The sequence below is a fragment of the Strigops habroptila genome, chromosome 1, assembly GCF_004027225.2.
Source record: "Strigops habroptila isolate Jane chromosome 1, bStrHab1.2.pri, whole genome shotgun sequence".
Taxonomy (NCBI): Eukaryota; Metazoa; Chordata; class Aves; order Psittaciformes; family Psittacidae; genus Strigops; species Strigops habroptila.
The window spans coordinates 91,062,883-91,086,366 of NC_044277.2; the positions used below are offsets into that span (position 1 = coordinate 91,062,883).

Here is a 23,484-nt window from a genome sequence, read left to right on the forward strand (position 1 = left end):
GTGGTGGTAACTGGCTGGAATTAATTTGATGGCCATCAATTACTGCATTTATTTGGTCAGACACATGGAATGAGAATTGCTATTGATGATGGAAAAACTGGGCTTGCACAAGCTTTGGTAAAGTTTCCTTGATAATTGTGCTTCCTTTTGTGTAATTTTAGGGCTCTGAACTCCTTTCTTTACAAGAACAGTAGCAGCACAGTATTTTGCATGCATCAAACCCAAAGGAGCATGCTGCTTCATATTAGGGAATTTTAGTCTCGTCAGTGCTCCAAGTATTTGGAAATATTGAGCAAGACTGAATACACAGCAGACAAAAAGAGTGCAGGGACTCGGGCAGTTTTTTTATATTATTTGAAGAGTGTGAACGTGCAGTATAATTTGTCACTTCTAAGTTGATTTAATTTTGCCCACTGTTTGTGGTGGTCTTTGCTTGATGCAGACAGATAGTGACATTGTTCTAAAGAGATTTGTTGTGTACCTTCTCCTCAGAGTTTTGGGTTTTTTTGAAATATAAAAGTTTGTGGGTTTTTTGAGTTTTGTTTTGTTTTGTTTTGTTTTGGCTTTTGTGACCTGTGATTGAAGACTGAATGTTTGTGTTGGGTACTCTGCATCTTAAAGCACCTTATACTGATAGTTTCTATAAAATGTTAAGCATTATGTCAATCCTGCGTAACTTTTCCGTACTTGTATGTAGTGCTGGTTACTGGGCAGAATATGCAAATCCTGGCAGTCTGTTAGTACCAGGTGTTCTTTGTCCAGACTTGTACCAATTACAGAAACAGGTGGTTTAGGACTGCTTTAATCATCATCTCTCCCTCACCTCAGAACTGCATTATTTATTAAACTGTTTCAGTCACTGTGGCTAGTGGCTGGAGAACAGGACTTGGGTGTTTGTCATTACCACACTAAATAAATCCATTCTCTGCTTTTGAGCAGGGTCCTGTGCCTCCTGATAAATTCTGCCTTTCTTCATTATGAATTATTTTCTGAGATCTTTAATAATTCCTTTTCAGTTACATTCAAAGCTAATTTGTTTAAAAATTGTTCAAAACAATGTGTTAGATGCATTTATTGACAATACCTCTGTGACGGGGTTTTTACATTCCTGTGTCAAAGGGATGTGTTGAGTATGCCTGAAGTGGTAGAAGTTGTAGCTTGTGTTTGCCACAATTGCATCCATGTTGTGTGGAACCACATTCAGCATTTTAGGTAAGGAGTGCATATGTGGTTACAGGGTTTTTTACTACTTTGGTTTTGTGGACTTGTGGCATAGTGTATGTCACTTAGCAAATAAAGTTTCGCCAGTTTTTGAATACTGTATATATTTATTTTTATTTTTCTTTTTTTTTTCTTTTAATGCTTATGGGGAAGTTGATGGCGAAGTTAAAAAGAGATCTGGATATTGTTGCGTGGCTGTTTACCAAAACAGGTTTGCAGGAACGCTTTTTCTTTCTAGGAAAGACTGGTAGAGTTGATGGTGGAGGTAGCCTTTGATGGCAGAGTTGTTTGCACCTTCCTTAAATTTTTTTCCAGCTTCTCAAATTTCTTTGTAGCTTGTAGTTTTTTGTAGCTTCTCTAAAATTTCTTCTCTCAAATTTCAGCTTTAAACTTAAATTCCTAAACTTGTATGATAAAATTAAATTGTGTATTTTTTAGTGATCCAGTGACATTCCATACTAAGATAAAAGTTCAAAAAAAATTAAATTTAAAAACTGTCCCCTTTCTTTGGATGGCAACAGTATAAAAGCATAAACATTAGAACTGGGTCCTGTGTAAAATCTTATATCCAAAGGCATAAGCTTTTAGAGGGAGCTGATAATTTATTCCACATTTCAGATTCCCATTAGGAATGGTTCCAATGCTAAATGGTCTGTATCAGTCTCTTAGCAGAGGACAAAACACATAGTTGCTTTTCATTATTTCACTTCTATCATTGTCTTCTGTTTTTAATACCATCTCCCTAATTTTTACTGTTCTTCTGAATGATGACACCTGAAAGGTAACCCCCAATGTTCTTCATCAAGATAAATATTTACTTCTTTTTTTTAAAACATAAAAGGATAAATGCTTTCATTGTACCCTGAAACTGCTGAGTATATTAGGGTAGTATTTGGTTTTGATTGTATTTATTAGCTTGATTACCAGTTACTGTTTGCAATTTCTGTTACGCAATTCTGCTTTGATCCATTCCATCTTCTGGAATGAGGTTGATGTAGAAGTTTTGCTGGAAGACATGGAAAGAGTTCAGCTACTTTTGTAGCTGAATTTGAGTATGAAACCAAAAAATCTCCATTGCAACATTATTTAAATACCTTAGTTCTTTTGTTCTTCTATTTTACTAGAAGAAAAAAATCACATTTAATGGTGAAGAATCCTGACCTGTCTTCAGTGTTTCTTTAGATAAAGAGAAAACCTTACCTGCTGCTTAATTCCAACAGTACTTTAGTAGTTTTTATTGATTTTTCATTACTTAAAGGCTTTTCATTACTTCAATCTCAAAGGTATTTCAAAGTAGTATTTGGCCTAAGTGATCTGAAAAGGGTGCTCAATGAATCTGGGGGAAGGAAATAATTTCTGTGTCGCTGTCATAAGTGCTAATCCTAAGTGCACAAAAACTGACTTGAATTATTTCTGTGCACCATGCAAGTGACTTAAGTTTTGAGTTCTCAGGTTTTTGGCTTTTACCTCTGATAACATTCAGAGGAAAGTCCCTCTCATGGCTTTTTTAGCTTACTAAAGCTTGAGTCAGGCTATGGAAGGTCATTTTTATATATACATATATATATATAATTTGAAAACTTAACTGTACCAGGCATAACAGGTGGAATGCAGTATTTCTCAGATTTTGGTTTGCATCTTGTTAGGTGCCAGAAATATTTTTAAATTAAATTGCACATAAGCAACTGTACTTTCTTGGAATGTTAACTTTTGTTTGTGATTTTATTTTCAACATTTATACACATTTCATTGTAAAATCTTCCAAATTTAGTCCTCAATTTTTACCATCCATATGCTGTTTTGAGATTGTCTTTTGCCTCTGCATGGGTCTAGAAGTTTGAATTTGTTGTCTGTTACTTTCAGAGCTAGTGTTACAAAATCATTCCTGACATTAATTTATGACTTTGTTGCTTTCTTATCTGCCTCCTCTTTTCTTGAAGATAAAATACGAAACTGCCAATTCTGGCTGCTGGTATCATTGTAAAGAATATGGTGTTTCTGTGGTCTCTATTCAACTGAATTCCCTAGTGTTTGTTACATTCAGAAAATTTATTTTAGTGTTACAGGCCTTTGCAAGGTACAGTAGAACCTGAGAACTTGGTCGTACTTTGTCGAACAAACTAAATTCCCATTGATCTCAGTAACTTAAAGCAGGATGGTTTTGACTCTTTCTCCTCCCATATTACTCTTTCTGGATTTACTTTTGTTTATCAGTGGTAATCAATGTAACTTACTTCCTTGTGTCTCTTCTGACCAGTGACTAAAGCTTAGTTAGTTCAACAGTGCAATGAAAAGCCTGAAGGGAATGGGAAGGTAATTGGCAATTTGTATTTGCCTTCTCAGTATTTGGTGTAAGTTCTGGCCCTCTCAATTATTCTGTGGGACTAGTTATGTATTGTATACAGTTTGTTTCACCTGTTGTCTCCAAAATTATATTTTCTCACCACAAAGTGAAGAAGTTGAGACCACTGATGACATGATCATCAGAACATTTCAGATAACTTAATAGCAATTCAAAAGACACATCCTGTCTCAACAGAGCTTCAAGGCGCTACAGTTTTAATTTGCTTCAGAATTCATTGTACTTGCAAGTAAAAAATTGTATTAAAGGTTTCAGGCTAAAATGGAGTATTGTATTTTTTCAGTGTCTGCATATATCCTTTCCCTTTACTCCTTTGTGTCCTGGTTTCAGCTGGGATAGAGTTAGTTTTCTTCTAGTAGCTGGTACAGTGCTGTGTTTTGGATTAAGTAGGGCAATAACGTTGATAACACACTGATGTTTTAGGTGTTGCTAAACTCTTTTGTCAAGGACTTTTCATTCTCTCTTGCTCTGCCAGTGCGGAGGGGCACAAGAAGCCAGGAGGAAGCAGAGACAGGACACCTGACCCAAACTAGCCAAAGGGGTATTCCATACCACAGCACGTCATGCCCAGTTAAAACTGGGGGGGGTATTGGCCGGGAGGGGCTGATCGCTGCTCAGGGACGGGTTGGGCTTCTGTCAGTGGGTGGTGAGCAATTGTATTGTGCATCACTTGTGTTTCTTGGGGTTTATTTCTCTCTCTTTGTTATCTCCATTATTATAATCATTATTATTATCACCTTTTTTCAGTTATCAAACTGTTCTTATTTCAGCCCATGGGTTTTACCTTTTTTCCAGTTCTCCTTCCCATCCCACAAGGGAAGGGAAATGAGCAAGTGACTGCATGGTACTTAGTTGCTGACTGGGGTTAAGCCATGACAATGTGGCTCAGATCTTTTTTGATGAGATGATTCAGGGAAGTTCTCAGTGACATCTCTTAACAATGTTTTGATTTAATTTCTTTAGGTTATTTTGAACCATGAGACATTATCAGCTGTGCGTTTTTAGGCATGGTGCATAGACGGGTTTATAGTAAGATTTATCTGTGTCCATCATACGTAGAAGGGACCGAGACTGTCATAGAATCGTAGAATACTTAGGGTTGGAAAGGACCTTAAGATCATCTACTTCCAACCTCCCTGCCATGGGCAGGGGCACCTCGCACTAAACCATGTCACCCAAGACTCCATCCAACCTGGCCTTGAACACTGCCAGGGATGGAGCATTCACAACTTCCTTGGGCAACCCATTCCAGTGCCTCACCACCCTCACAGTAAAGGACTTCTTCCTTATATCTAACCTGAACTTCCCCTGTTTAAGTTTGTGTCTTATGTCAGCATTAAAATATATCTGAATATTATCTCTGTCCTGACTTAAGTATTATCTTGAAGAAGTAGGCAGGCAGGCTTATACAGTTGGGGTTTTGCTGGCAATTGTTGACCTTTACTTGTTGTCATCTTGTTTGTAATTTTCAACTGAATTTGAAGGGTATAGAATTTCACAGAGTAATTAATCCCCTGTGTATTTTACAGAAACAAGCAAATGGAAAGGAAAATTATTGCCTATATGCCTGCATTGTCAGATGTTTTTCATGGGCATAACTCCAGTGTAGATGAAGCCCGTACAGCCTTTTGCCTCTGAGGAAAGAAGCTGGGCTTCATTGAACTGCACAGAGAACAAGATTACTTTTAAAGTGCTTCCATGCCTTTATAGTATGATTATTTTAGCCCTTTTTTCTTGCTCAGTGGTACTAAACTTAATCTTTAACTGAGAGAAGATACGTAAATTATACTATAATATAGTTAAGTGCTTTCTTCTGAAAGCTTACTGTTAACTGTAAAAAAGTAAAACCTGGTTTTGTAAGTAGCCAGATTTGTTGTCAGTGACCTAAATTTACTTGCTGAAGTAAAAAAGCATATAGTCAGATGCAGAATAGTAGGTTGTATTTATGAGTGGTCAAACTTGGTATGGGAGTTCCTTTAATCTGGGATGGATGTTGAGCAGTCCACACCAAGCTTCAAGATCCTTCATGTGTAGTGGTAGATGTGCGCTTTCTCTCTGATAATAATGGAAAGTATTATCCATTTGAGAAGTGCATGATTTTCTTGGATGAAAACTCTAAAATTCAGGGACATTTTTCTGTGGAAAGCTTTCAATTGCCTTAACCTAACAAATAGGGTAGTGGAGAAGGCTAGACTTTCCTGCAGAAAACATGTAAGGGTAATACACTTTTGAGCTGAAGCATTTGACAGAACTCTTCTGCTGAGACAATTTATTGTACTGCAGTTTCATCTTCTAATAAGATGTTGTTAGTATGCTATCCATCAAAGGCTGAGCTCTGCTGCTGTAGCTTTTGTATAAAGCTAATGTGAAATATTATCTCAAAGAATGAACAGTTTAAAATAAAAACTAATACAAAAACATAATATATAGCATCAAAGCTGGTAATTTAATATGGTAAGATCTGAAATAGTAATTGGCAGCAGCCCTAACTACTCATCCAGTCCTACATGATGCAAGTTTTCCCTCCTGCTTGCCTTTCAACTTCTTTTTGAAGATGACTGTTTTCCAGAACTGTTTTCAGTTTAATCTTTTTTGTTTTGATTACTCGAACTAACTGCTATTTCTTTATAGAGTGTCTGTGTTGCAAATATATAGTTTTCATCTTAATACAAGTTCCATGTATTTACTTCTGCAGATGATTTTTTGTCTCTAGATTATTAGAGAAGATATAGGAGGTATCTTCTTCCTGACAGCTTATCAATAAATAAAAATTATTTACTTATAAAGAAGAGAAATGTAATACTTTGTAATACAATTTTTCTGTACATCTGTCTAGAGCTTTGTAATTACACCTCTGGAAAATGTGCTGATACTGTCTTCGGCCATCTGTTTTTCCAATGTCTTTACAAGTCATTGTCTCCTTTCCACTTTAAGTTTAGTGTCTGGTTCTTACCAAAGCTTATGATGAATGAGATTTAGGATTAAAATTTTAAAACTTCAAGTTTTTATTTGGATAACTCAAAAAACAAATTCTGCATGTTGCTGATGCAGAGCATATTTTCAATAGGGCTATTTTTTAACATGTATTTCTAAATGTATGTTTTGAGAGTGTTATGAGAAGGTGCAAGATGTGGTTGATTCATTCATGTTGTCTTTGGATCTGAATTGGTATGCGGATACTAGGAAATGCAGATCCTTAGATTCCAAATCTGTAATTTTACTGTATGCTAACATAGATATTTTAAATTTTTCTGAGGTATGTGTTCTAAAAAACAAGTTTTGTCAAATATTCATTTCCAACTTTCTTAAGAAATGGCAATTATATATACGGATATAGTGACAGCATCTTAATGCATCAACCCTAAAAATATTGATGGATTTTGAAAGGGAATATTCTGAGGGTTTAGACAAAAGCAATGAATATCACTGTCAGTTGGATTACCATCTTGTTTGCTAATCTGTTTGAACATAATGACAGTAATTGTTTTGTCTTCCCTTTTGGAGGCAAGGGGCATAAGACCTCCTGATTTCAGGCTCAAGTAGCGTATTTTTTTTCCTCTTACTTTCACAAGATGTTTCCTCAGTATGGATTTTGTTTCAATCTGTGGAAAACAAGCATTTCCTGTGATTGTTGTTTTCTCAACTAGTATGCCATTATTAAAAAATGAGTGCAACTTGTGAGAGTGTTTAAGAATTTTGTAATTATATTTGGGGTATGCAGGGGAGGAAAAATTTATTATGGTGTGAATCTGCAAATCATAGGTTTTGTGAGGTAGATTTTCTTTTTCTCTGGTAAAAAAGGAAGAAACTAGCTTGGGAAAGGTATGTAGGGGAAGCAGGAACGGAAATATATACTCACAGGAACTTACAACTAACAGGCTTCTCTACTGTGAATCACACTATAGCTTATTTCCTGGTAAAGCACCCATTCTTTCAAAAACCTGACACTTGGTAGTAAAAGTGGGATGTTCACTGAAAATGTGGAGGTAAATATATTCTCTTGCTTCTTTTAGAATACTTTGTCCTGCTTAGAAAAGAAACTGTTTCAGGCACAAAACAGTTTTGTCAGTCCTTGATGCAAATAAATTCCAAATTGCATCATCTGTTAAGAAGGAGAACGAGTTGTTATAGTATAGCATATGTATTGTGAAACGGTGTGTATGGTAGGTGACTCAAGGATGGCTGAAGCATGCTTAGTCTGTGGATGGTGAGTAGAATAATTTATCTGGACAACTGGTAGGTTGGGGTATTTTTTGCTTTCAAAATTCAGAATGTAACTATGCAGTCTGCAAGGCACAGACTGAAAAGATGTTTGTTATAAATGAGTTTTTTGTAAGGAAAAGGCCAGCATTCTGCCTTATCTAAACTATCACATTGAATCTTCCTTACCTTCTAAATTCATGATAAATCACTACTTTGTGCCAATGGCAAATGGAGCATTTTGCAATTTCTTGAAAACAGAAAATATTTCTCTTAGTTTTACAGCCTTTGCATTCACAATTGCATAACTACTAAAAATGGAAGGTGTCCTGGTATGAAGTTAAAAAAAGATACTATTGCTGTTGACTTTGTTGCTCGGCTGGAACATGAGTATTGTGGGTTATCTCTCGCTTTCTGTCCTTGGAAATCCTCTCCTCTGAGCAGTGTTGCTATATGCCTCTGTTGCCTTTAAAGTGTGTTGTAGCTGAGTGATATTGTCAATTTTTTACTCCTTCACAGTTGCGAAAAGGATTTTGGATACCATTGATGCAAATGAAACACTAATTAATATTCACTGTGCTATGAACTGGCAAAGCTCTGCTAAGCACTGGATGTTTTAGTACCTAAAGCGTTAGGAAGTCTTGGTGGGTTTTGCAGCAGCGTATCTGGAAATTATGTGGCTAGATATAAATGTACAATATTTGTATAATTGCATGTTTATTAGCCTGACTTCTAAACAGGTTGACTGCGTTTGCTTTAGATAAACACACTTAGTAATATTACCCTTATATATGATGGTAATAAAATTCTTGGGTTTTCATCTCTTAATGACTCTTAAACTGTGTAAAATATCTCCTGTAGATCTAGATGTAGTATTTCTAATTTATTTTTTTTTTTAATTCTGCTTTTCTCCAACAGGAAGGAACTTGAGACCTTCAAAGGTAAATTCTATTTTTAATTTTATACTTGAATGTTTGCAAGAGTTAGTAATTCCTATATTAAGTGAATCTAGTAAGGAACTGTTCCATTCCTACATTTGATAATGTTAATTTTATGTCAGCCCAGCAGGCTGTTTATTTTTCAGTTTACCTTGTCATTGGTTTCTTTGAGAGAGTCGTAAGTGTAGGAAGAACACAGATGGTTCTGTTGTCTTAGCTTCTGTTGTCTTAGCTAGGTTTCAGAGATTCTGTATCCCATTCAAGCCTTTCCCTTGGTGTTCAGTTTTGGAAGTTAAGGGCTTTGTCTTCAACCAGTTGATGTCTTTTCTAGCATGAATGTGTTTTTGACATGTGTCACAGGCTGTTACTTGCTAGACTTAAGTTATTTCTAGGAGATTTTCACAGTATTGTGTTATATCAGACAAATGCAATTTTTGTAGCTCAACTTGTTGGATATATATATTGAAACATACAAATGTCTGTCCTAAATATGCAGTGGCTAGAAACTTTGTCATGTATTATTGCTTTGTCTGTGGTGTGTAGATGGAACACATTATCATTTTCAGTAGATCCTAAATTCAGGCTTACTCTACTTACTAATATTGATGTTTGATCAGCTTGACAATTGCTATTATCTTTTGCTTTGAATTTGGTGTGTCTGGTTTTGTGACTAGTCTTTATTTGTGAGAATGAAGTCAAGTACATTGACTTATGTCAATTAATTGTCTCTTGAAACTGAAAGAAGGAATGGCAATTCCTATCAACTGCATTCCTCTGCCTTTTCAGTTCATTACTTTCTCATCTTTACATAATGCTAAAAAAGGAAAATAATAAAGCTAACATTAACAGACAAGCAACACAGATTATGTAAAATGACACTTTATCTGTAGCTTACCATAACAACCCTTTTTTTGATTGATTTGATAACTTTCAGCGCAGACTAGCTTAATAGAAAACCAAAGATTATGCTAAGCTCATTCTGTTCCAGAGCAAGACAACTACTTGGAGTGCCTGGTGCTTGTGAGAAGAGTGAATCTGTTTTTTCATTTGTTTGTATTGATTTGGTGTTTTAAGTTTCTGGAAGTCAGGAGGATGTTTTCCAAAATTAATCTTCTCTCTGCTTCTTGTTTTTCTAATAGAGATTGTAAAACTATTTTACAAAGACAATTATTTTCATGGAAGAGGAAGGTGTTAGCTGTGTGTTGACCTTGAAATTAATAGCAAACTATGTAACTGGTTCTGTAATAGATACAAAGGCGTACACATTTCCAATACTAGTTACCAAAGGCTTGTCTTGGTAGCCAAGAGAAGATTTTTAGTTTACTACAGAGAGAAAATGGCAAACAGATGCCAAGGAAAAAAAAAAAAAGCAAAGGTCTTTGCATGCATCTTCGCTGAAAAGTTCAGCTGCAGTCTGTGGCTAATGCAGCCAATATGAATGGGAAGGAGTAGGATCTCATGCTATAAGAAGGAAAGACCAGGTTAGAGGATAGTCTAGGTCTGTTGGACAGTTTTGAACCAATTGATAAAATTTATTCCATAACACTCAGGAAGAATTGGCAGAAGCTATGGAATGCTGTAAAAGCACACAATGACAGATATTTTTAAATGGATATTAAATACCAGTCAGCCTAATTTCTGTGGGGTTTTTTGTATAATAAATGAATGGACAAGCTTATACCTGAAAGAAGAGAGAGGAGTAATAGCTAACAAACTTTCAAGAATAGTCATATTGAGCAAGTCTAAATCTTTTCTATAAGATAGCAACAACATACTTTAAAATGGATACTGTATTTTGATTTTGGCTTGCACTGTCTTGCCTGACATATTCAGAGGAAATTGAGAATCCTAAAAAGCAGTTGCATGGCTGATTGGAAATACATACTTGGAGGAAATGTTTTTATGGTTTCTTGCTTATTAAGTTGTTCTTTCTCAGATCTCATGCTACTTGCAATTTTTGATGCTAACCTGTATTATGAAGTAGAGCTGTTCATTAGATTGGCTTCAGTCAGTCTTTTTCCAGCCTTTTGGACCTTCAGCCAATTTCTGAGTATCTGGCATCAGCTGATTAGAAACGAAGACAGTAAGAACTTCCTGGTTGTGAAGGATTCATGATTACATACTGACAGATGTTTTTGTGCTACACCAGTTTTGCCCAGTCTGACTGGTGGCTCCTTCCTGCATTTTTCTGTTTTAAGCTACTTCCAAGGCTCACTAGATTTGTGCAAAAAACTACGCTTGGTTTACTTTAGTTTTGGTGGATGAAGCATGCTGAAATAACTCAGTAGATGGCCATAGAAATACCGACATGGAAGAAGGAAAAGACAGCAGCAAAGGCAAGTCTAAGTTAACAACGTAATAGATCCATCTTAAACCCAAATAGGTAGTACATTACCTAACTCATTTTAAGGTTGAGGTGAGGAAGTATTAGTACCATTATGTAAACCTTTTATGCTAAGATCTTATCTTGCTTATGATTCTGGTTTGCTGTATTCAAGAAAGGTTGGTTCCAACTGAAATCTGTTAAGTAGATGGGTAGATGATTCTTTGCATTTTTATATTGCAAGTATAGACTACATCCTCAACTAATTGATCCTTGCATAAGTGTCCAGAGTGAAATGTGTTCATAAACATTCAGTTCATAAAATATCCAGCACAGGGGCTAGGAAAGAACTGTTTAAAATACCTCAATATACGTTTGCATCTTTCAATGCATGTGCGGTTGAAACCATTGTATATGAAATTGTGGTTTAATGGAAAAGAACAGAAATGCCAGTTTTCATAATAGTAACTTGTTATTTGTGAACTCGAATACCATATGCTAAAAAGTTTTGGCTTCCAGATTAAGGATGGTAAATGTCTTGCATAAAAATATATTTCATAAGTATGTAAGTTCATCTTATCTGAATCTGTAGAAATTGAAGTACCACAAAAACATCCTTACATATGTTTGCTGGAGGGGGTAAAAGGAGGGTTGTGTGCACTTTTTCCAGTGTCCAAATGTAATTTTCACGTTCACCAGTGCTGAGTTCTCATGCCTTGCTCAGAATAGAAACTAAATTTTACTGGAATTAAGAAACCAAATGGTATAGTCTGTGAGGATCAAAATAGCACATCACTGGAAACTTGAATTCAGTGATCCATCAATTTCATAAAAAATATAGAAAAAAGCCCTGATTATATGTTGGCTCTGACCATGAGAATGCAGGTCTGACTCGCAAAGCAGGTGGACGGCTTCACAGGTCTCACAGATTTCTTTTAGAACTTTATTTTCTTGGAGTTTTGTGTACGTATAAATATACATAGATACACTAGGTGTAGTCTGGATGGGACCACTAAATTTATGAAATCTTCAAGGGTGTATAACCTTATAAGCATTTTAAATGCCCTTGGATACCTAATGTTTATCAAAGACTGATTTTAATCTTGAAAGAAAATCAACTTTCATATGACCAAGAAACAGAACAATTTCTGGTTTCATTTAGATCTTCCTTCTGTGTGTGCTAAGGTATAAAGTGGTAATTTATTGACCTATAAGTATATTCTTTGAGGATACCAGGAGGAGCTCAAACAAAGCTCAGTGTATGGACCTGCTTGCAGCATGGAAAAGTGTTGAGAATCCACTAACGCTCTTGCTTATTGATTGTTACTACCTTTAAGTAGCATGAAACAAGTACATAATACTGTTTTAGAAATAATGGACTATTTCTGCATTTGTCCATGGAGATACTGTTTTAGAATTTGTTCCTGCCTTTTTCGTATTTGTATTCTAAATCATACTCTCTTTCATCATGAAAAGTAGATTTTCTTTTTCTTCCTTTTGCTTTCAGACTATTTACAGGGCCAGACCTTCTCATTTGTTGTTTATCGTACCCATAGGGTACAGGGGCAGGACAAACCTCTCCAGTCGCTTTTCTTTCAACCTCGAGGGTTTTCTTTACAATGTAAGCATAACATATAAATAATCTGTGATGCTGAGAAAGTAAAGGTTAGAAGCTTTCCTGCTTCTGTATATTAAGCCTATCTCCCTGAAGAAGTTAGGGAGTGAATGTGTAGTGTCCTTGTTGATACTGCTACAGCACTGGCGTTTGTGTACTTGAAGTGTGAGTATGCACTAGGACAAAACATCTCAAAGGTTGCCTAGTTTATTTATAGTAATTTATCTTTCAGAAAGCTTTGCTGTAGAAGATGGTGGATTTATGAATTAAAACATTGGGTATGCCATATAAAGTAGCCTGCAAGTTTCTTCCTGGCATGCATCAGTTCAATATTTGGAGAATTGCTTGCAGGAGCAGGCTTATACTCAGTTGTAGTAACATATCCTGCTGAGTTGACTTCAGACTTTATCCAAATGGGAACTGTATATATGATAGATTTTAAAAATGCTTCTAAAAGTCCCTTTTTATTAAAAAAACAAAACAACCAACCAACAAACGTTTAGGATTAAATGCTTTCAGCTTGTTTCTAGATAGAAAGCTAAAGCAGTAGAGGCCATTTAGAAATCAGCAACACAGTGCTTTCGGACAGTGAAAGGTAGCAGAAACTTTGTAAGGGCCAATAGGCACACGGCTTTGGCAACTGAGTCATGCATATTTCTATGCTTTAACAGGATTAGTTTCATTCAAGCTCAGGGAAACAAGTTGCATGACCATTTTCAGCACTTCTGTTTACAATACAACAAAATAGGATTTCTGCCCTTTAGCATCAGAGATCTCTCTCAACAAGTCCTGATAAGTTTTAACAGCTTTATAGAATCATTGAATAGTGTGGGTTGGAAGAGACATAAAAGATCATCTAGTTTCAACCCCTCTGCCGTTAAAATACTATTTCTGAGAATGAGGCTAGTAAAGAGAAGAGGTAAGTTTTCTTGCTTTTCTCTTCCAGGTTAAGTCATTGGGTCACATTTGATATGCAGATCTTTCGTCATCCCTCTTCAAGCATCTAAGATACTTCTGTTGAAGTTGCAGTGTTCTAGTCCTTTCATCAGTCACTTAAATATGTTTGTATCTAAACTTTAATTTCCTGGCTTTCACTGTTCCGTTTTCTGAGAGCACACGGTATTTGTAGCAGTTGTCTCCATCCCTTTGTTCTCTTTTTTGTGAAATCTACTGTCCTCAACAAATAGTGTGTCAAAATGTTTTGTTTTGTTGGTTTGTTTTTTGGTGGGGTTTTGGGGGTTTTTTGGGTTTTGGTGGGGTTTTTTTGTTTTGTTGTTTGTTTGTTTGTTTGTTTGTTTTTTTGTCTTCCAGTCCAGGGATCCTCTTTATCCTGCTGTATTCTGATGGCTATCAAAATAAGCAACTTTTTCCTAACCTTCACACTGTCATCTAGATGCATGGGTAGTATGCAGTGGAGATCTTTACAGACTGTGGTTGACAAAGCTCATACATTCAATGATGTAACTGTTCTAGAAGTTGAGCTGTAATTTTCAGCACACAATCCTGTATGTTTCTTCTGAGCACGAGTAGATGATATTGTGGTAGAAAATCATACCAGCCACATGCAGTTCATTTACTTTAACATTTCCAAATATACTGCCCCAGAGTCTGTAACATTAGGAACATTTGAGGTTTTTAATTACTTTGAGGAATTTTTTGTGGACAAACTGTGTCCATAACCAAGTTATTTAATAATGAGAGTTCTGTTTTAATTGTTGTATTTTGTGATTTTGGCATTTCAATGACTCATTTGAATAGGAGAGAGAGGGTGACTTTGATTGTTTGGGTGCGTCTTCCAAAACATGCTATGGAAGATAGGCAGTGTCTCTGCTATGAGTGTTTCCTGATTGTTTTAAAATTTATTTAGGTGACCATGGTCAAAAGTGTCAATATTTAAACCTTGTAGCACAGATATAAAAGAAGACAAGTCTTCTTTTGGCATATGAGAAAACAGTTGAGAAACAATTGCTGAATTCTGTTTTAATAAAGCTAAGATGGAGTAAAAAATTTCAAGGATATTCAGGTTTCAGGGTTTTTCATCATTATTTTGCTGTGAGCTAAAAATATTTTGACAGATTTCTAGTTCATAACGTAGGGTACCAGCTTCTTTCTCATCTAGGCTATGGGAGGAGGACCTTACAACTTTGGATGTCCTATATTGTCTGTGGCAAGAATTAACCAAGACTCCCATATATGATAACTGTTCTCTTGACAATGGGAATATTTGAGACTTGAGAACTTGTAATCAAACCGTGAGTGAAAAGCAAATAAGTTTGACTATTTAAGTCTTCCATTATAGTGTGACAGGATAAGGCACGTAGTAAAGAAACCTAAATGATAAAGTGTCTTTATAGCTACGTTACTTTTGATTTTGCTTTTTGTGTTTTCAGATTTGCAGACTCTCACATCTGTTTAGCTCTCAGGACACATTTTGTAAAGCTAGCTACTTGTGACTTCTGTCCTCTTTTTTGCCTTCCTTGAAATGGGTATGGACTTCAAATCAAGCCTGTAAAAATAAAGTAAAATAATTAAAAAAAAAAATTCATTCTTTTAAATAGAGAAATTTAAGGAAGGTTCACTTTTTGTCTTTTAATCCTCCCCAAGACATAATTGAAGCTTTATACATTGGGGCAGATAGCACCATCATTGATCTGTAAAAGCTTTTAAATATACATTTCTGTAGCCTGCAGATGGGTAATGCTGAGTTTCACACCTCTGATTCTATTTGGCTGAGTTATCAGACTTAATGACATACTTTCAGAACTTGTTCAGGTTATGAATACATACCCAAGAACAGTGGAATTTTTCAATTTTCTGTCTTGACAGAAACTGTATGTGATACAAAAAAACACAAAAGCGATTGCTTGCCTCTTGCTGACCCCTTAAACATGACTTCTTTTTTCAATTGCAACACTATTGTATTGAGCACTAGGTGTACGTGAAAGTTTATTAGCTGCCTTTTACAAGAAGACAAAACAATTGCTGGATTAATTATGATGACTGCGGTAAAACAAACTACAAAGGATAGTATATTGTGTATGCATTTATTTTGCATGATGACATATTTCCAGATGACTGGAAAGAAATGTGTTACCTAATAGGTTAATGTCTACAAGTGTCAAGTCTTCAGGGCAGACAGTATTTTCTATACAAGAAACAGAATTTACATATCAATGGAAGGGAGAAAAAAGGGTGGGGTTGGTGTATTTAAGCTGCAGGAAAAAATATCTACGATTTTGTCCTCAATAGCTGTATCAGAATGCTGTTTCCCATTATGCTTTACCAAAAGGTGGGCTGCACTGTCAACTAGATTAGTAATCAGATATAATGGGAAATTATTTCTCATCTACTCGTTTTTTATTAGTTTTCCACTGGTGAGGAAAAAACAGAGCTTCTTTGATAGTGGCAGTACAAGCTAGGTTAGATCTTAGTCAGTCATAAAATGGCATCCATTTCTAAGGTGGATATATATATATTGGAAATGGGTCTGAATTTCCAAAGCTGTAAATAGGAAGCAGAGTTTTTAAAGGAAATCTAAAATTTAGCAAGGGATGCTATAGATACGCCAGGTTATTTATGGACAAACCAGGTAATCAGATGTCCTTGGAGCAAATACTGTATGCCATTGCAACTCAGCTGATCAAAGATATGGTTTGGTTCTGTCACCCTAAACCACTTCTGTGTTTAATGCTTTAAATGCTTTTTTTAGTTTTTGTTTGTTGTGTGTTGTGACCACAGTGTAGCTTTCTAAGTTGCAAATTTGGTAGTGCTGTTTATTTGTTTGTTTGTAATATGTTTGCTCAGCTAGATTTCAGGATTTCGTGATGGCTATCACCTGAAAGTAGTATTCAGACAATGAGTTAGTATAACCCACAGAATGCTAATGTTGCAGATGCTGCTAAAATCCTGTGTTTATCAGGGTTTTTTTAAATGCTAATTCTGACTGGGGAAGAGTGGAGGGTAGGAACACTTCTTTTTTTAAAATTCTGCTTCATCTACATGTATTTTTAGAGAATCTTGTGGTTTTTTAATGTGGCAGCCTTATGCTCTTTCATCCTGTCTTATGTTGCTTTGTATTTTGAGGGAGCTAGTTTATTCTCCCAGTGAATTTTAATATTGCTGCATTTATGTAGCTTTCTTTTTCCTGGAGTCCTCCTACTTTTGTGTTTTAGTGTTGCACTAAGTCAAAAGCCCTTTTGGAGGTCAGATGTATCACAAAAATTTTGACATCACTGCAGCTTAAGGTAAGATGGCTTTTGGATGTACAGGTACCTCTCCAGTTGGCTGCAGTAGAAGTTGGCCCTTTGCTGGAGTCAGCCTTGCAGAATCCTGGTTTTGCAAGGGGTGCAGGACCAGCACAACAATAGAGGTTTTCTCTGGCTATTGCCAGGGTGAATAGCTAACTGTGTAGGTAATAAGAAAAAATTTTATGGGAACATAAGTTTTGTCATACTCAGTTTATGTAGAAAAGAAGCATTTAAAGGTGTGATATTTTAATTGTCTGTAACGTTTAAATGACTGAAGTGGAAAAAATAGAATCCGATTTTGTCTGCAGCTCTAACTTGAATTCATCCTTTAATTACCCAAGTCCAGAATGAAAGCCGGGATTATCTCATGGTTATTATTATTATTATTTTAATCTTTCCCATAGATATATTTGATGTTATTTTCATTGGTGAAATAAACCTGAGTTTTGTAGGCCCATACATTCTTGGTAATTCTTCCTCTAATGATGACGACTGGAGAAATATTTTTTGCAGATTTCCCTTTAGTCTGTACTCTGTATTTTGATAATTGTCACCAAGAAGCTTTTCAAACTCTGATCTTTTTAAGTAAAAGAAAGGAATTGTTATGGCTATCATGGTTTGCGGCAGCACTGCGCACCCTCCGAAATTGACAAGGAAACACGTACTAGCGTTCCCAATTCAGAGCAACGCCTTACAGTTTTTGAGACATAAATGCACCGTTGTGTAACTGCAACATCACCATAACCAAAGATTCTCTGTCGTATGCTGTTTCTGTAATTTTTTTTAACTGCATAACCATGTTTTGAATTTTTCATTAAAATGTAGTCTGGATATGTAATAGAAAATCAGTTTGCAATAGAGAAGAATGCTCCTAATTTATTTTAATATCCTATCCTAGATTTTTAATATTTTATGTGTGAAGTAAGAATAGTATGTGATCTGGTTTGTGGGGTATCTGAGCTGAGCCATGTTAAGGAAAAATATTTGAGGGGAGAGCTTTATGAACCATCACCTAAAAAAAAAAGAATTCAGAACCCTTCCATGCCTTTTCCCTTGCTTCTAAATTATTTTCAAAGGCTTCTAGCTCTCTGCCAAATAAACACATGCTGTAACTGCATGTTAGCAGATTATAACCTGCTGGGAGGATTTCTGTCTTTATATCACCCCTTTATTTAGCAGCATGTGGTACCTTCCCAAATACATGCATGCATTTCTGGTACAGCCCAGCTGCTGGTAGCTTGTGCTCAGGTTCTGGAAAGGCGCTGAGTTGAAGTATCCATGTGTATGCATCTGTGTACGAGTGACCCACTGAAAACTGGCAGTCGCGGTATTACTCCTTTGAAAAAGCAGCCTTCTAGCATTGGTCTTTGTTCTGCATCAATGAAGATGCACATCGGTGAAGCTGCTTGGTAACCGGAGCTTTCACTTGACCAGGACTGTGTTGCTTTTTACTTGCTTATTTCTCACTGCCATGTCATCTCCGGGAACCCCTGAGGATACTCAGAAGAATTCATGTAGGTAGAACTTTATTATCATGTCTATTATTTGTCAGCTTAATTTGCCAAGCTAATGTAAAATTCAAAATGAAATTAAAGTTAGCTTAATTAATTTCCTCAGCTGTCACAATTGCCTGATTTGTAAAGGGTGTGCTATAAATGAGAGGTTAATTGCCAACTCGATTTGGCAAATTTGAAAGAAATAGTGACTAAATGTCTATTTTGTCAGGGCTTTTGTTTATTGCTTTGCTTTTGTCTGTTGCTTTGCATTATTGTCACGTTAATATTAATCAGAATTAGTAAAAGAATACAAATACATAACAAAAATTTAAGCAGACTTGCCTGAGGGTGGGGCGATACTAGAGGATGAGGGGAGACAGAGAATTATTATCTGAAGATAAAACAAAATGTAAAAAATTAGAGCAGTAAATTCATTCGTATAGGTGCAGTCATGCTAATTCTTGGTTTCTTTCAGATAAATAAAATAATGATTAAAACATATGTTCTCAAATGAAGCAATGTTACTTATATCAGTGTGAGCACCCTATGTCATATGAAACAATGTTCTTAATAATGCAATTAATAACATTTTCATGATGTTAATTTGTAACTAATGATGCTTAGAACTGTGCATTAATTGAAATGGAAATAAGATGTGGATTTCTACTCCAGTTCTTTTTGCATTGCTTTATATAACCTCTGGAAGAGTTTTTTTTCTGTTACGATTCATGTGGAGATTTTTTTTTTATTTTTTTTTTCTCCAGTTGATGTCCAGGACCAAGCCATTAGAGTAAATTGAATTATTATATTGTTTTAATAACCTCTTGGAGCATGCCTTTATCAAGGCTCTACCTATGAGTTGTAATTCAGACCATTAAATTAGATCTTAATGTTAAGTAACAGTGTGAAGTTGAATATCCTGTTTTAAGCAATTAATCTGATGTGGGATAACTCTTTATATTTGTATTGATAGGAATACTTCATGTATCAAAATAGTTATTTTCCATAAACCTAGACAGAATAGTTGACTGTTTACTTAAAGATGGCAAAATTTGCTGTCTGTTCTGCTAAATCTGGTGTGACCACCTAGCAAGCAAAATTGTCAGTATTGCAAGCAATATATATGGTACTGGTATAATCCATTTTGTATCCTTAACTACTTTGTAGATATTAACAGAAGTTGTCTCTTTTTTTCTTGCTGTTGTTTCCTGAAATTGAAGTATGGTGAATTGGTGGTGCAGCTGTGAAGCTTTTTTTCCTTATTTGCAGTCATATGCTGGGCAGTAGAATTGCTATTTTGTGCATGGGCCGTGGGCCAACATTGAAATTATACTTCTATAAGGATTAGAATTGGAGAGTATTTCTGAAATGTGAGCTTTAGGAATATCAGTTCTCCAAGTACTGCTGGGCAGAGGTAGCAGTAAGTAGAAGCTTTAGTGTCAACATTAATACTGCAAAGGTTAGCACCTCTTTAGTAATCAGGATTATTATAATTTTTTTAATCACATTTCCTTCCACAGCTTGGTGACAGTAAAAGTAATACAAACCTAAAAATGGTTTATTGTATTTTCATGAAAATCTGTTTGCTTACCACCTGTGTAGGCTGAGGTTAATGGGAAATTAAGAAATATTCATATACCGGTTATTAAAAAGATTGCTTCCCTCTAGCAGGATCAGATGTAATACTTTTTTTGGGGTGCTGAAAGACCAAATGCTGTAGGCTTTTGTGGCCTGTGCATCTTGGTGCGAATGAATTTTTGAACAGTTTTGTGATGACAGTATTCTTTCTTTTGGCATGCTGCTTCTATTTTATTCCATATTAGAAATGTAAATGTAAGTGAAGGCATTTCGTCAGTTTGATTTGTAGCTAAATAAATGTACAGTAATAGATTATATGCTTTTAACATTTCTTCACATGGCACTATTTTTTTCTGTAGTGGTACCAAAAATATGATACTATTCTGGTCCTTACAGCATTCAGAAATAGTAGAATTGTTTTAAAAGCTGCAGTAGAAATAATTTATTCCTTCTTTATAGTATGTCCTTACATACATCTCAGTCACGCCTTTCACAGCAGTATGTTATTAAACTGCTTGTGCTGCTCAGATTTTAATGATTCACATGGAAAGGGCGGATGGCTGAAGTGTACATGTGGATGTGTGAGAATTCCAAATGTTTCTCTATCCTGGTCAGTAAATGGAACAAAAATGGGAATATTCTGGTAAACAAATCTGCCTGTTTCATTTACAAGTGTTATGTATGCTGTGTTAAATTGTATCAAGGCATTATAGCTGAAACTGTACAAACATAGTTCTCCAGTACTGTAGCTAGTGTAGCATCCTGTTTGTAATTTGTTTATTTTTTACTGGACAGGTGAATTAATAGTCTCTTGGAAAATGGCATTGAATAATAAAAATGGAATACTTAAAGTGAGCTATTTGAAAAATCAGTGAAACATTTTTGTAGGTAATATTTCTAAATTGCATATTTCTAATAGAATGAATTAAGGCAGAAAAAGGTTAAAAGGCAGTTGTGACTATCTGAACCATTGTTTCATTTTTAATCACTTGGGTTACTCTGTGGATTAAAGCAAAATAAAAATCTTGTGGAGATGTCACTCAGCCCTTTTTTCCTTTTATGTGGAAGGCAGCTAATCCTATTTTGACGTGGCATAAATGAGACATGATCAAAATGTAGTTGGCTGTGTCTCATTTTAAGCAGTTTCTGGCTTAATTAGATAATTATGTAATCACTCCAGGCCTCGCGCACCGATGTTTCCATTGGCTCGGGAGGGTTTTAACATGGATAGCAATCTTAAATCCTCATAGATTTATTATCTCTTCTCTGGTTATCGAACACTAAAGTGAAAAACCCACGCTTCATAGAGAAGACAACTAAAAATACTTCAGATGGTTTTCAGTGTATCTTGTACATTTGCGTGGATAGGAAATGGAACTGGTGGTACTTAATAAGCTCAGGTTTCGTGCCTCACCAGTGATGTGGGAATTGCAGTTGTGCAGGCCCTATTGTCCTAAGCCTTAATCATAGATGTAATGTAATTTTTTTTGAAGCCAGTTTAACCGTACAATGGAATTAGAAGTGTGGGCTTTTTACCTTTGTTTTAAAGAGTGCTGGTTAGTTGTCTGTGCGATTAGTCTTGCGTGCAGCTTCTGGCACTTTTTAGGAGCACAGGGTCTTCAGGAAGGGCCTGCAACTTCAGCTTCTGTCTCCACAAACCTATGTGCCTGGAGGAAGCCTACCCACTTTAGGGGTTTGGGTGAGTGACACGTGTTTTCCCTTTTTGATTGTTGGTACCTATTTAGAGGGTTGTGCTGCCAGTCACTTAGTTACCTGGTTCTCATCACACCCAAACATGTTCTAGATGCAATCCTGTAGAAGGGCTGACAGGACAGAAAGCCAAGTCCTTGGTTTTCAGCACGTCTGGGAAACTCTTAACTGGTATGAAAACTTCCCCTAGTTACAGAATGGGGAGAAGTCCAGAAGAGGTACTTTTCTCTCCTTCTCTTGCATACAATTCAGGGTGCTTTTGCACCACTGAAGGTTTCTCCTGCGTATTAATGATTATTCAGCCTAATTGTTTTAAAATTCATGAAGTGAAAATTAATTTGACATATGGAAGAATTGTGGACTAACTACAACAAGAGAAAACAGAAAAGGTTTTATCCAACACAGACCAAAGAAAGAATATATTCTAAGTCATATCTCATAGAAATTTGGAAATATTGAGGATTTCCTAGACAAAAGAAATAGTTATTTTAGAAGGAAAGTTGTAAAATGCAAGACAATGTCTAAAGGTATTTTTAATTATTTTTAAAGGTATTAAAAATGTCATGAATGAATTTCAGAAAAGCCGGTATTCTTACTATATAGTCCTCTTTGCAGTCCTTGAAAGTTCAACTGAGGAGATAATCATGATGATAAGACATTTTCATTTTAAATTACTTTGAAAATAGATGCTCTTTGAATTGACATTATAAGTACTAAGGCAGTTTTACCATGTATACCACTGCTTTTGAATGAAAGAAATAGTCTCGTATGTTTCTGTAAGCAAAGCGTTATTTAAGTATGATTCTTATGTTTAAGATACATATTATATATATGATTCTTTAATATTAGCCTTTGAGAAATACTTACTAGATCTAATTCAGGTTTAACTTGGACATTCTGCATTTTGTTCAGGCAGCAGCACAAGTATGAAATTTAAGTGTTGAGAACAGGTGACTCTAGCAACACTAAAACATGCAGAAGATAATAATAACTTTATAGATTTTGTCCTCTTGTAGTTAATAGCAAGCCAGAAAGTTCCGCAAGTGACAGGTTATTGACTGAAAATGATATAGGAAGAGAACAATCTCTGTCATGAAGTTGCACTTGAGAAATGAACTATTGAGATTAATTCAACTGTGAAAAGGGTAAATACCATCCAGGGGTGGATCAATCATGAGATTTCCAGTGGACAGCGGCAAAGAAGAAGAGGTGTTAGAGATGTGACTGAGTTAGGAGGAGAGAGTTTATTTCACAAAATGCTAGGAGAGATTGGTTTGCTTGATGGAGCAGGGGAGGCAAGGAGACTTCTGCATGTAAACACACTAAAGGAATTAGCATCCAGAAAAAGAGGGAAAATTCTGAAAGGCCAGTGTGCATTGGGGTGGTTTGGGGGTTTTGTTTTGTAGTGATTAGTATGCCTCCAGCTAATTGTTAATCGTGTTAAACTGTTGTAGTATTAATTCAGCAAAGGGGCTTTCTTAAATCCTCCAAGCACTGAAAATACTATCTATGTTATGATACTCTTCAGTCTTTTATTTTGTCTAGTGTCAGTTGTTTTCTGGCTTACCCTAATTATGAAATTACTGGAGAGGAAGAACATACGAGTATTTGAACTACTTTTACTGAAATCTGTTGGGCAGAAAAGTTTATTTCATAAACTGTTGAGTTTGCGAGTTTCTTGGAAACTGCTGCTCTTCTGTCTACAGAGGGTGAGAATTAATATTTCCATGGTATAAATTTAGTCTGATGACTAACCTGAAATTTTGTTATAGAAATGTTACTTTTGCTATATTC

General features: G+C 35.7%; 1 protein-coding gene across 1 annotated transcript in view; it reads left to right on the forward strand.

Annotated features, from left to right (window-relative positions):
- Positions 1 to 23,484, forward strand: part of DTNBP1 (dystrobrevin binding protein 1) — a 69,311-nt gene that overhangs the window by 22,450 nt on the left and 23,377 nt on the right. Inside the window, exon 7 of the mRNA XM_030507001.2 lies at positions 8,702 to 8,724. Coding sequence (XP_030362861.1) covers positions 8,702 to 8,724 — 23 coding nt within the window. The remainder of the gene's footprint in view (positions 1 to 8,701; positions 8,725 to 23,484) is intronic.